At 37.4% G+C, this 14,884-nt stretch overlaps 1 protein-coding gene across 1 annotated transcript; it reads right to left on the reverse strand.

The window, feature by feature from the left end:
- Positions 1 to 13,673: 13,673 nt before the first annotated feature.
- Positions 13,674 to 14,554, reverse strand: LOC120294521 (pentatricopeptide repeat-containing protein At1g77360, mitochondrial-like). Its single transcript, XM_039314653.1, has 2 exons — positions 14,472 to 14,554; positions 13,674 to 14,373 (listed from the first exon to the last, which is right to left on the reverse strand). The coding sequence occupies exons 1-2, from the start codon at positions 14,552 to 14,554 to the stop codon at positions 13,674 to 13,676; spliced, it is 783 nt and encodes a 260-aa protein (XP_039170587.1).
- Positions 14,555 to 14,884: the final 330 nt, after the last annotated feature.

Raw genomic sequence — 14,884 nt, forward strand, 5'->3', positions numbered from 1 at the left:
ACGGAACTGCAAGAAGTAATGTTTTAGCATTCCCTCATGAAGACTCTCAAAACACAGTCAAGATTTAAAAATTTAAGAGTGCAACTTTCACAGCATATTTTAACCGCTAACAGAAAGGAAATAAGATTCTTCTTTTTAAAAGAGCACATGGTTTAAGATTCTTTCATGAGCAAGTGAGTACAAAGAACTCATTCTGTTGGCACGTTGTGAGGTAGAAAGCCAAAAGATGACAGTGCGGGGTTAGGTGGCGGCTGCGGCGGCCGCCGGAGACTTTCGGCTGTCGGCGGCTAGTGGTGTGTGGAATCTCTGGGGAAATTCATCGGGAAGTTATTGCTTAAGATATGAATACTTTTGGATTCTTTGTATCTTTTGGTGAATCCTTTTTTTGACCGACAGAAAACGCCGAGGTAGAATCTGGTAGTTGTGAGGCTTGCGACATGTACTCGAAATCCCACTGAACCTAGGGGAACGAATTAGGACAAGTTACTTGTGGGCTTAAAAAACCAATAACAAGGAGAAATGACAAAAACAAAGTTGGGTTTGTCTTCTTTGTGTAATTATTTACTTTATGGGTGAAACTGGAGGGTCCGAAGAAGAATCTCCAACGATCAAGGATGCACCCAGATTCTTTCACCTAATCGGCACTAGCAATCAAGGTCATGACGACTTCAGCTCTAATGCAACACTAGGCAAAATTGATCACGACACTTGGGGCCAATTTGATCGATCACCACCATGACATTGGTGCAATCTAAAGATAGAATAGTTTAATATCGAATTTCTTTGGTGCCGATGAAAGGTGCATAACTTTTTGCTTTTTCAAAGGACTAGTTGACCTTGTCACCAACCCAAAAGAAAATTTTAACTCAAAAGTTATGATGGAATTCGAATAGTTAACTTGGCACCATCGGCATTGGTGTGGAAATTTTTAAATATATGTTTAATTTTTTTTTCTAATCCTAGGTTTAGAGAAACAAGGAAAAAAAAATAAAAAAAAAAAAATGGAAAAAAAAATAGTAAAAATAATAAAGAAACATGAGACATAGATGAAAATGATGATGACACAAACGGTCATTGAATTTTGATTGTTCTAATGTGCAATAAGACTCTCGAACTTTCAATTTGTTTAATGTGGTTCATGAACTTTAGTCAAATATACAATATAATCCCAAGCCCAAGCCCCGATGAACTTTTAATTTATTCAATGTGATCATTGGATTTTTCGTATATATTCAACTTAATTCTCGAATTATATAAAAATGTTCAATGTTGTCATTTCCTTTCATTAATTGAAGTTTAGGGATGACATCAATTTTTTTTTTTGTTGTCATAATTCAAGAAATAAGTTGAATATGTATCAAAAGTTTAGGATTCATATTAAATAAATTAAAATTTTACATCGGACTACATTGTACATTGAGCTATAATGAACAAATTAAAAGTCGAGGGATGACATTGCACATTTAAATAAAGTTCATAGATCATTTATGTCATTTTTTCTAGATGAAAATAGGACCGGCACACAAGATTTTATGTTGTTTTCCTGACTGGAATGTTGATTCGAGTCAACCCTTGTCAAGTTGCTCTATTGGGTCGGGTGGGTTCCATGCGGGGATGCGCATATGATGAGCTCGGTCAATAGAATAACGACTTGATTTTAAGCAAAGCCCTTTCCGAACTACTCTCGAGAATTTCTGAGTGGCTCAAACTTCGATCTGTGAGTGGGCTGTCAGATTGGGCCTCTCGTTGTTAGAGAAATTGGGCCTCTTGTTGTGAGAATATATTGTTAGGGATTTAATTAGACGGGAACATTGTTTTATATTTCGTTATTTTCTAAAATAAAGAATTTTCTTATTAAATTAAGATAGTAAATTTCCTTGTTAAATTAGATTACTACTTTTTCTATGCTCATTATTCGAGTGTAAGTACCCGTTGATCATAATACATTATGAAGCCAAGCTAGAAAGTAAAGATGTGTCATTCGAGTATTTTCTCTCTCCCTCTCTCTTAAAAATTTTAAAATATTTCTATGGACTTCTGAATTTAGAAGGTGAGACTCGCTACCTAACTGATTGATATAGTGCCTGTCACAGTGAGAAGAAATTCATCGGTTAGTCATATGAAAATTATCGAAACTACAAGACTTAAAAAAATAAGATCACCATCGCTGGATCAATGTAGATAGATGAAGACCGCCCGAAAGGAAGCTGTCATAGGCATTTAATGGAACAATGGTGGGGTGTTATGCCGAAGTAAAGCCTCACATTAGCTACATATATATCGCTAAGCACGTCCATAAGGTCTTAGACTCTCACCCTGATGCCTCAACTTTTAGTGGCGTTATCTAGTTGAACTAATGTCCATATTCCATTGTTAAATTTAATATTTAACAATAATTTAAAATAATAAAAAAATTTCACCATCAAATATAAAAAGAAGCTTTTCCCCCATTATTTTTTATTTATTTTTTAAATATTTACATTTTGACCTCTTATCTATTGAAAATTTTTAAAATTGATCCCTTGTGTGTCGAATCTTGTATTGGAATTTCAGACTAGGAGTTGATCACGTGTCAAATTTTTTAACATCTATTGACCGCATGTTGGAACATGTCGGAGCGTGTCGGAACATGTTGGAGCGTGTCAGAGTATATTGGATAGATGTTAGAGTGTCCGACATGACACAAAGGCTATCAAAAGAAACAGTGTCGGTGCTTCATAGATAAAACTTTCCAATTTTGATTTTTCCAAAAAAAAAAAAAACCGTTAAACAAGTCAACGGATTTCTTTGAGAAAATTGTGTTGTTACCCACCGTTTGTTATTGAAGACTAACAGTACTATAGGCTTATCATTTTCCTACTATTGTTGTCACTGTTGTTAGTAGTAGTAGTAGTATTTCACATTTTCTTGACATTGTTTCTCAGTTTGCATTTAATAGCCAATATTGTTGGAACCGGACAAGCCGGTCATATGGTTCTAAGCGACGCTTTTTGTGGTTAATAATGATCCGTTACACATGGACCGTTATGTAGGCATTTCCCTTTTCTCACTCCCCAAAAAAGTAAGGGGAGAATAAAGGGAAAAATGACTCGATAATCTGATTCACACCTTGTAAATGGCACTTTGATTTCCTTTTGATTTCGTGTTCCTCGCTGTATTTTCAATTAATCGATGCATTGTTCCCTTTATTTCTTTTGATCTCCGGTCCTTACACTTTGCTATTCAAGCAATTTATGTTTCTTGTCATTTAGGTCGATTTAGCAACATCCATTTCATGCCTTGCTCTTTAGGCTCATACGCCGGGAGAATTACCAAAAAGTCCTAAACTTATTGTAATTGTGCCAATTCAGTCCTAAATTTTTTTTTTTTTCTGGCCAATTTAGTCCTAAACCTTTTACAATTGTGCCATTTCAGTTCATCCGACCAAAATTGGCCGGGCTCTGGGCCGAGCGCGTGGACGTTGGCCAGCTTTTGGCGAACGATTTTTAATAATAATTTTTTTATTTTTTTCGATTTTTTTAATTTTTTTTTTAATTTTTTTTTTCTTCCTATATTCTTCTTCCTCTCGACCGGCTGGCCAGAGGCGAGGGCTGCGAGGTCAGCCTCGCCGGCCACCGGCGAAGGCGAGCTCGCCCAACGGCGGCCTCGCCGGTGGCGCAAGGCCGTGCCGTCGCGATCTGGCGAAGCTCGACCTCGCCATGGCCGGGCGAGGCCGAGCCTCGCCTTGGCCGGGTGACAGCAGCCTTGCCGTCGCCGGGCGAGGCTCACCCCCTCGGCCACATCGAAGGCGAGCCTCGCCTTTGGGCGACGGCAGCCTTGCCGTCGCTAGGCGAGGCTCGCCTCGCGGTGGTCGGGCTGGCGAGCCTGCAGTGGCCGGCGAGGCTGACCTCGGCTGGCCCTTGCCTCGGCCGCCGGCCAGCGCTGGCGAGGAAGAAGAAGATAGGAAGAAAAAAAGAGAAAAAAAAATTAAAAAAATTTAAAAAATTTAAAAATCGAAAAAATAAAAAAATTTATTAAAAATCGTTCGCCGGCCGGCCAATTTTAGCTGGATGGATTGAATTGGCACAATTGTAAAATGTTTAGGACTAAGTTGGCAAAAAAAGTTTATGACTAAATTGGCACAATCGCAATAGGTTTATGACTTTTTTGGTAATTCTCCCCTCATACTTTACACGTACATGCACCGTTCAATCCATCTTTGAAAACTTTTTTTTTGTGTGATGTGGTCGAACTCGAATTGGGGAACACAGTTTTATATTTTTAAATATAAAACTTTTTTTGAAAAGTTTTATATTTTTAATTTTTTTTTAATCACTCGATTGTTAGATTTACCTAGGTCAATTTAGCATCGATGAATATGTGATTGATTATGCTATCTTGTATAATAACATCATCAACAATAAAACTTTAAGGTTTATTAACAATGTAATTTCATCATAACATACAAAATTGCATCTTTAATCATAAATAAGAGTATATGAGATTATTAATAATTATTTTAGTTATTCTATTGTGAAGAAAACATAGGAAAAATTTCAAATAAGAGCTTGAAGTGGTTTCATTTTTTCAAATAAGAGCATGAGGTTGACATTGTTTCAAATAAAGGTTCGAAATTCACTCATTTTCTCATAGAAGGGTCTAAGTAGACATTATTTCAAATAAGAGCCTAAAATAATTACATTAATATCAAATAAGGGTATGAATGCACCAACAATGATGGGTAATTTCGTATTCTTAAAATTTTTCATAAAAAAAAAAAACTAACTAAAACTAAAACTTAAAAGAAGGGGAACACATAGGTGACAATGGTTGGCAAGGTTGTCGCACTGGTGAGGATTGACAACCTCGGTTGACCAGAGGTGAGGGCTTGCTAGCCCTTGCTAGGGATGGGAGAGGGTGGTGAACCTCTCCCAAATTTGGGCGAGGGTCGCCAACCCTCATGCTAGCCTAGTGGCGCTTGCTAGGGACCTTAAACCTAATTACCCAAGCCTGGGACGCTAGACAACGCCGACAACCCTCACCCAAATCTAGGAGAGGGTCACCACCTTCTCCTATCCTAGCCCTCACCTATGGTCAATAGGGGTTGCCAACGACCCCGCCACTTGTCGTTGCCACCCCATTAGTGATGGGGCGACGACCACGAGCCTCTCACCTATGTGTTACCCTTCTCTCTTTGTTTATTTATTTATTTTCTTTCTTAATTTTTAATATAATTAAATTTAAATTTATCTTATGTTTGGACAAAAATATCCCGATCGGTCAAAACTTTTATTGATCAATGAGCCCCGGTAAGGCTAGGCCCTTATTTGAAACAACTATAACTACTTCAGTCCTTATTTAAGAAAATGAGAATACTTTAGACCCTTATTTGGAATTTTTTTGAAAACATATTTGTACATGAAATTTGTGATAATTGTGCATTACATTTGTTTAAGTTATTAAATGAATTTCAACTATTGTACTATGAACAATATGATAGTATTATACAATGTGCAAAATATAATATATTATTAATAAGAATAATAATAGTAAGAAATTATTCGAATAGTATGATTAAGAATAATATTAACCACAATTGTATGATATCAAAGGGGGTGCATGACAACTGCCTATTTCTATTCTAGAAACAATTTTCCTATTCCAAAACCTATTCCACCTATTTCCTGGAATAGAAATCCATTTGATAAACCTAATTCATTTTTCTATTTCTGAAATAGATTCTTGTTCCAGAAATAGATTTGGAATAAAATTAGAAGTAAAATTTTTATATTTTTCTATTTCTAAAACAGAAATGCGAAATAAAAATTATTCTCATCGTTCGTCAACCGGTCATTCATCCGTCACCGTCGACCACCGTTGGTTGATCGCTGGCTGCCGCCGCCGGTAGCCGACCGCCACTGCCAGTCACCGGCCGCCGCTGCCGATCACCGGTCCACCGTCGCCTGAAAAGAAAAAAAAAATTTGTGTCATTATCAAACGAATTTCTATTTTTAGAGTAGGAATTTTGTGTCGCTATCAAACGGTTATTTTTGCTTAGAAAATCTTCTAGAAATAGAAATAGAAAAATATATTTCTATTTTAGAAAATATTTCCGGAACAAAATGGTTGTCATGTGCGCCCAAACTAATCATTCTATTATTACGAGAGAGAGAGAGAGAGAGAGAGAGAGAGAGAGAGAGATGGTGCTTGGGAAAAGTGATAATAGTTTTGATTGTATAGCTATTACATAAAGTCATGTAATAACTATCACAGTAGAAACTACGAAAAGGATTACAATGTATAAGCACAATATGTAATCAGCAATAAATTTGTGATTGGCCTGTAATTTGATAATCACTTATACAAATCAAACATGTTAAAAGTTACATGACGAGATGAAAGACTAACTTTTGCCTTGATGGGAGTTTATTAACTATAAAAAATCATAAATCAATATACTTATGACAAAATTACCCTCCACAAGTGCACTACTTTATGGTTTTTTGGGATGTTAATATAATTTAATGAAAAGTAACGAAAATAAATTTTTGACAAACGTACTATTTTGAGGTTTTTTTAATCAAAAAATTAGTTTGGGATAAATTTGTTTAGGTGTATCAGTTTGAGATTTTTTGTATTTAAAAATTAGTTCGAGATAAATTTATCTGAAATGTATTAGTTTGGGGTTTTTTTTGTGGTGTTAATCCCAACTTTTATGTTCACATTTTAGTTTTGCGCATGATATATATTGGGATTGGGAGGGTTGAAGTCTCAATGTCATTTCTTTTTTCTTTTATTATTATTGTTGTTGTTGTTGCTATTACCTTACAAATTTAATAATATTTACATTCTTTGCGTGCTATCTTTTTAATGGTACGAAATAAATAAACGGAAAAAAAAGTTGAGTTATATTATGTTTTGGATTCTGAGGCCTATCGTTGATTGGGAAAGCTATGAAGTGTCGAAAAATTTGGTAGACTTGTCCTTTAGAACGAATGGCATGATCCGACACCGTTACATTGGTAGTCAATAGAAATCATCCAGATAAAGTTAGTGCAATATAAAATTTTTGAGCTCAAACATTTGTCACCCCAAATTGGTATATCATATGTTTTCAGTCCGTGATCACAATTTGCTCTAAGTTCAGCTCGCAATAGTTGTATATGACCTAAACAAGAATGAGATTCGTGGATGACTTTTGATTTGATTTCCTAAATTATCATGCAATTATTTCATGGACCAATTTGATTACTGCCATGACATTTTGTGCCTTCTAAAGATGGAATTAATTTAATATCGAATATCTTTGGAGCTAACCAAAGGCGCTTAACTTTTCCTTTAATAATGGCATCGGATGAGGAGGGGCTTCTAGTTGACTTATCGTAGTATGTCTGCTTAAAGAACTTGGTCAAATTTGACTAGATAGACTAAATAGTTACAATTATAAAAGATTTAGGATTGAATTAACTTAAAAAAATTTAGGACTAAATTGCCACAAGCAATAGGTTTTGGTCTTTTTGATAATTTTTATAAAAAATTATGATGGAATTTGAATTTATCATTCAACTTTGTTATTATATTATAAGTTATGTTTTACCAAGTGTCGTCAAATGAATCATGTCTCTCGATTTTACTGGCTTCAATTAATTTTTCATTTTTCAAATTAAGAAAGTTTTGATCACAACTTGCTTGTACTTAATATCATAGAAGACATGAAAATAGAAATTAGAGTTAATGAAACAAGATAAAAGTCCTCCACAGAGGGTCTTTATTACCTTTGATCAAAGAATATGTTTCCAGATGAGCACTAAATCAACCATTGTCTACATATGTGAACACGGGAAGATATGAGATAAAAAGAAAGAAAAAAAATCAACTATCGATTTAAAAAAAAAAATCAAAAATCAATTTTAAAAAGGAAAATAATAAAAATTATTGAAAACGAGTGCATGAAGGAAAATATTTCCCTTATTGAATAGAGAAAATATTTTCACTTCATTTTCAGATTTCAATTGAACATCGGAAAATAATTACATTTTATTGGAAAAGGCTTACTGAAAAATATTTTCTAGAAACGCCACATTTTCCACGAAATGAACAACGCCTTAAAATGCATTTTTTTTAATAATGTAAAGCCTAGCAATCTATTTGGATTGATGACCAATGAACCCAAAGTGCCATAACCCTCAGCCTCGCATAGAGTTTCAGGAAGTCACAGTTGAAAAGCATGGTGCCTGAACCTTCATTTAGAAAGTTAATACAAGTTTCTTTTTTACTTGAGAAAATGATATAAACAGTTCTCAAACTTTAGCCCAATGTATAATTTGGTCCTTAAATTTTTAATTTGTTCAATGTGGTCCATTGAACATTTTTATACAGTTGAGGAACCGTATTGAACATGTACTAAAAGTACATGAACTATATTAAACAAGTTAAAAGTTCATGGATTATATTGCACATTTGGTTCAATAGGCTACATTAAACAAATTAAAAATTCAAGAATCAAATTGCACATTAGATCAAAATAATGAGGATTGTTTATGTCATTATCCATTTGTATTTATTTCTAATTCCTCTTATTTTTTAGAGTTAATGTCACAAAAATTTCAAACTAATATATCTGTGATAAATTATCATAAATTAATTATTTTACTAGAAAAATTCTAAACTAGTCACTTGTGACAAATTTACCTATAATTGGTTTCCATTAAGTTTTACCTTCAAATTGTTGAGTCAAATGATATATGACAATTGACTAATGTACAAATATGGAGTTTTACCCTCTATTTGTCATGAGCATATCAATTTGTGATTTTTCATGATATTAATCCAATCTAATCAAAATTAATGAAGGATAAATTTGTTTGAGGTTTTTGGTGGTCAAAAACTTAATTTAAGAAAATTTGTCACAAAAATACTAGTTTGAGATTTTTCGAGTGTTAATCCTACTTTTTATTAATGCTTCGCTTTATTTGATTCCTTTTTCTCTTCTTTTTTTCCCCCTAGGATTTCTCCCGTATACACTCATTCAAGGGTCTGTTAACTTAAGATCTTGGTTGTGATATGTGCTAATGAGGAATGACAATTGTGCGTCAATGGTGATAGTGGAAATGACATATTTGATTGTATTAAATTATATGTCCGTTCGGTTCCGCTTTGGGAAAATGCCATTAGATAATGCAAATACCTTTGAGGTAAATGAATTTTCCGAAATGTTACACCATTTGATAAATTATAGCATTAAAATGTTATTTAGCTTAAATACCATTTGGCAAAACTTATATTTGTAATCGACTTTTGCTTCTTCTTTTTTTAAACTGAAAGTTAAATCCAGTGGCCAGCTAACCACCGGCCAACTGCCGAATGGCCAGATCTGGCCGTTGAACGGCCAGATCTAGCCGCCTGAGATCGCGACCTCAGGCGACGCACGTTGTCATCTACGGTCGTAGAGGCTAGATCCGGCCTCCAAGTCGACCAAATTTGGCGGCTTGAGGTCCGGTTCGCAGGAGCCGAAGGAGTCGGGCGCGAAGTAGGAGTCGATGCGGTGCTACTCGCGCTCATTGAAGGGGATGGATCTGCCACAGAAAAGAAAGGCGTCAATGGTGGAGGCAGAGGCGGTGGCGGGGCTAGTGGAGAACTCGAAGTCGGGGGCGTCCCAAAGCAGCGGGTCGAGGGCCATCGAGTTGGTCGAGGGGAGGGTCGAGGCCATATCTAGCGGCCTGAGGCCTGGTTCACGCGAGCTAAAGGAGTCGGAGCGCAAAAGCAGGGAGTCGACGTGGTGCTACTTATGCTTGTCGAAGGGGATGGATCTGCCGCAGAAGAGGAAAGCGTCAACGGCGAAGGCGGGGCCGGCAAAGAACTCGAAGTCGTGGGGAAAAAGATGAACAGTAATGATGCATGAACGGTGGAACTTACATTTTGGAAATGCCGAATGCTCAAAGCACCTCAAGAGCTGCATTGGGAATGTTGATATTTGCCCAATGAACTTTCAAAAATGACTCCCAAACGCAAAATATTTTTCCCAATGTGCTTTTGGGGGCCCAAAGCCAATTGGGAAAACGGAACCAACGGACCTATGTCTCGAGTTTAAATTGTTTATAAAATTTGACCCGATTGGATAAATATCCAAGTTGGACCGCACAAAAACATTCACAAGGGGGCACACAAATATAAGATAATATTTGTGGAGATTTGTACTGTATAGAAACTAAAGAAAAGAAGATTAGAGCATTCACTTGTGCGGTGGAGAGTTTATTCTTTGGTCTTATCCAATGGTAAAAAAGGTCCTTGGGAGAGAGAAACCAAAGCAAGGCTTTGCTTTGACTCCTGCATCTGCCGTAGCCGAATATATACGGAAAAGAGACCTGCAGTAGCCGAGAATATACGGAAAAGGGACCTTGCAGTAGCCGAAAGGCAGGCGTACTTTCCTTGAAGAATGAGAGCCGCGTCGCTGCAGAGAAAGGCAATCTCTATGTTTTTCAACCGTACAAAGAGATTTTAAACATTTTGTCCCGTGAGTTTTACATTTTATAAATATTTTAAATTTGGACTTAAATATAGGCATGAAACATATTTGAGTGTGCAACCGATCGTAACTCTAATTTTTTATTAATAATGAATTATTTACTGTTGGCTCTTTCTATATATATGGATACCGACCACTTGGATAAAATCATGTAGATTTTTAATATCCTTTATAATTTCTTGTTTATTTCTGTATTTTTCTTTCATTGACTTATTTACAAGATTTTATCATTTTTGCGTTAATGTATTACATCGGTCTGGGATATACATTCCCCTGTGATGGAAGAACCACTCAGAAAATTGTAAGAGCAAAAAGGATTGACGGTGCAGCGGCCTAAATGCATTGGCCTACCCAAGGAATGGGTATCTCTGTAATGGAAGTGGAGACAATCGACAGAGCATCGTCGTCTTAGGTGGGGCATTTGTGTTCCTAGCTTCTGTTGGCCTCTTTCGTGGGGCGAAACAACTTTTACTTTATTTAAGTTCCTTTCTTAACAGGATCGCATCCTTTCACGCAGCATGGATGGTCATAAATCTGTAGTTTCCTCATTGGTTGCATCCAATGCAGTTGGGATGGAACCGTCAGGTTAAGGTGCCTGTTATTGGGCATCTCGTCGTGGTGCTGGGATGATGAAATGGATGAACTGAAGTCTGTCATCTGTCTGAAGATTTCTTGTTTCATTTAGTTCCCTAAAAATATAATAAAATCACTCCTGAAGTTACGAGCGGTGATTGCACCCAATTTGATATGGCTTATCTATAATTTGATTAGGTCTACTTCTGATGTTTCTAATCCCCGTCTTGGAAATTTCTTCCTTCTAATATTGTTCGGAGATCATTTTGGAGCCAATGACATCATTGATATATTTGCATTCATTGTCCGAATGAAATTGCTAACATCAATTTCCCAGAATTCATCATCAACCAATGCTATTGATTACTAACCCATTTGTCGGCCTACCAATTGATCATGTCCCTTCTGAAAATTGCTATATAGAAACTTGAAATTTAGAAACACTTTTGAGGGAAAATTCCAAAACATCCAAAAGTCTTGATGTTTATAACGTGAACCGCTGAAATTGCCATTCCCTTCTGTATCACCACAAAAGTTCATTACATTGATTCGGGGTGGGAAAATTCGGGGGAAACCAAAGATGAGTCCCCGTTTAGCCTTTAGCAGTTGCTCTCTCATCTATTTTTTTTTCTCACTCCTTTCGGGCTTCATTGCCATCCTTTTTCTCATCTTGGAACGATTAGAGAGAGTTCCTTTCTAGGGATATATCGTCATCGATTTTCTTTGACGAGCCATCCAATTAAGCATAGGAATCGATTTCATTCCCCCTCATTCGTTTCTTCTTCAAATGGGAAGCAATGACGTCGCATGTTTGGAACATGCAGCAAAAATCCGATATCTTCACCTGGAGAGATTGTCAAGTGAGAGTTCAAGTCCGAGTCCGTCAATATATTCAATTGAATCCAACTTCCCTAAAAGACCTGAGCTAATGAGTTATGAACTAACTGCAATATATCAAATAATCAATACCACACCAATTCTGAAATGTAAATTTTTTTAACAAAACTCACACTTATATCCTAACACAACAAACCGAATTTGATCTACACAGCACGGAGAAATTACAGGATATGAATTCCCGCAAATCCTTATAATTTTTGCACCATAGAGAAGTTGGTCCGAGTGTGCAATCCTTCTTTTCGGCCTGACCCCTAATATCACGAAAGAACGTTGCTTGCGAATGCTTTAATGCTACTAGTCGTTTCTTCGGGAGGAAGAAATGGCATTGGCCACTTCAGTTCAGCTGAGTTCGTGTTTGGGGATTTCGTATCGAGTGGATGACTGTTTAACGCCGTCGATTCTCAACCCCAACCACATTTGTCCCTTTCCATTTTCGCATCAGATGCACCCAAACCCCACTGCCCTAGCTTTTTCCTTGCTCCTCGGTCATGGGGCACATAGAGATAGGAGAATGAGATCTAAACATTCGAAGGACTTTCCAGGTGTTATCATTTCGCGTTCATTAAAAAAAGTTCTTTAGAATTCAATCTACTTTCCTAAGTCAGTTCCTAATTCTTGGTTTGGAATGTACAGCCAAAAATTTACGATGTCCACGGAGACTAATTTCTATTCCTCCTTATTCCACGCAACGCTTCAACGACAAGGTCATGAATTCCCGTGATGATATAAGACATAGACTGATTTGCCGGATGTTTAGTATGGTGTAAATTCGTAGACTTTGTGCATAAGAATTGCCAAACCATTCACCTTTTTGCTCCAAGTAGCCATTTGCACAGCCAATGCTGTCACTGGCCGAGATACCCACTAAAATCTGCTGCATGTTCCTCTTCTTGTTGCCATATATCCTCTGGACGCCTCTGATCCGTTCTCTAATGATGAGTTCGCTAAGCTTGTAATCTTTGTCTCTCACAATAGTCAGAGAAAATCTTCTCTCTGACTCTAATCTCGTAATGATCCCCGAACTTCTTAGTGCTTTGCTTGGTAACCTCCATTGGTTTTTGAGGGGTTTTATAAAAGGTGTTGGGCCGCCCATGTTGGGCCACTCCCAGTCCATAACTCAGAAAAAGGGCCTATAAGAGAATGCGATTATTTTTGTGTAAGATAAACTGCAATATAAAAAGAACGTTAAAAAATAAAGAAACGTTATGTACATTCTGCAAGTTTTTGGTTTTTGGTGTTTTCTCTCTCTCAAGTAAAAGAACTTAGAGGCTTCAATCGACGATCAAAAGATCAATTCCTCTCGAGATTGCAACAACATTTACTCTATGAAAAATAAGTTAACGTCCATTTTGGTGATGTGCTTTATGATCGGTGTTACAAGGATCCTCGGGACATTTTCGCATTTATGTTTGAGTATCTGTTTTTATTAGGAATCAGTTTCTGACAGTCTTCATCCAATGGTATGATGAGATCTGCAACCTATGGTTTATGAACAAACAAGAAAATGATGGTCACCTGCTTTACAGCCCAACATCCTAACCAAACAGAGCACTGCTCTCAAACCGAATATTACGTCCTAATGCCTGAACCTAACAATATCAGGGTCGTAACTTGGAGCAGAAAGCTCCTTAGTCCTTGTGCATAGCTTCAATCGCATAATGGCTCTTGACCAAAAGGTTCATTTCTCTTGAAGAAATTACAACACGTCCTCTCTCCCTTCCTTTGTAAGCAATTGCCTTACCCTCCCAAAAGTCATACGTGATGAGCGGATCCCTTTCTCCATCATCTCTTCCCATAAGTCACAAGCCCTTGGTAAATTACCCTTCTCGCATAAGCCATATATGAGAGCTGAGTAAGTGTGCATACTTGGTATGAATCGCTTCAAGTTCATATACTTCCACACCTTAAGAGCCATCGCCAGCTCATCCCTCAGGCAGAACTTCTTTATCATCATTGTATATGTTTCTGCATCAGACTCACAAACCTTGATCAATCTCCGGAAGAAGCTGTAAGCTTCATCGGTTTCCCCATTATTAATCAAATTAGTCAAAATAATATTGCAGGTCCCTGAGTTGGGATTAACTCGCCTGCTCTCCATCTCACTCAAAATCCTTTTCACGTTTTTAAATTTGTTATCTTGGCAAAAGGCGCTAATCGGGGAATTATATGCTACCACGTCAGCCTCAATTCCATTCCTTTCCATTTCTAGGAATGTCTCCACAGCATCTTCAATCTGTTTTGCTATCCCATAGGTATGTACGAGAACACTACAAATGAAAGATGTTGGCCGACAGGCAGTGGAATCCATTTCCTTGACAATTCCAAGAGCCTTATCAATCTGCCCGGCTGCCCTCACCAGCGGCGATCCACCGTCTCTATCAATCTTAATGGCATGACTGTGAACCGAGATCGGAATCCATTTCAGGAAGACTTCTCATGTTCTGGTCACCCAAACTACATTGCATTGGGTTCACGTTAAAGTCACACGACTCACGATCCATCCAACTCACCAACAGACTGTCGCAGGTGGGCATTTAGGTTCCTAGCTTTGTAGATGCTTCTGTTGCCCTCTTTCATGGGGTGAAAGAACTTTATACATTCTTTCAAATTCCTTTCTTAACAGGATCCCACCCTTTCATGTAGCATGGATCGGCCATATCTCCACTGTACACATATTGTCCGCCTTGGACACTATTACCCCAAGAAAACGAGTATTACAGGGGTAGAGCCATCCCTCTCCCAAGCCAATATATTGGGCCCGTTTGGTTGGGCATTCCCAAAGCCCCTTGGACCCCCAAAGCCCCTTGTGGGAAAATTTGAAGTGTTTGGCAAATTTTTTGAAGCTCCTTTGCCCAAGTATGAGCATTCGAATGCTCAATGCTCAATGTTGGGGAGGGCTGCATTGGG

The sequence above is a fragment of the Eucalyptus grandis genome, chromosome 6 (genome assembly GCF_016545825.1).
Source record: "Eucalyptus grandis isolate ANBG69807.140 chromosome 6, ASM1654582v1, whole genome shotgun sequence".
Taxonomy (NCBI): domain Eukaryota; kingdom Viridiplantae; phylum Streptophyta; class Magnoliopsida; order Myrtales; family Myrtaceae; genus Eucalyptus; species Eucalyptus grandis.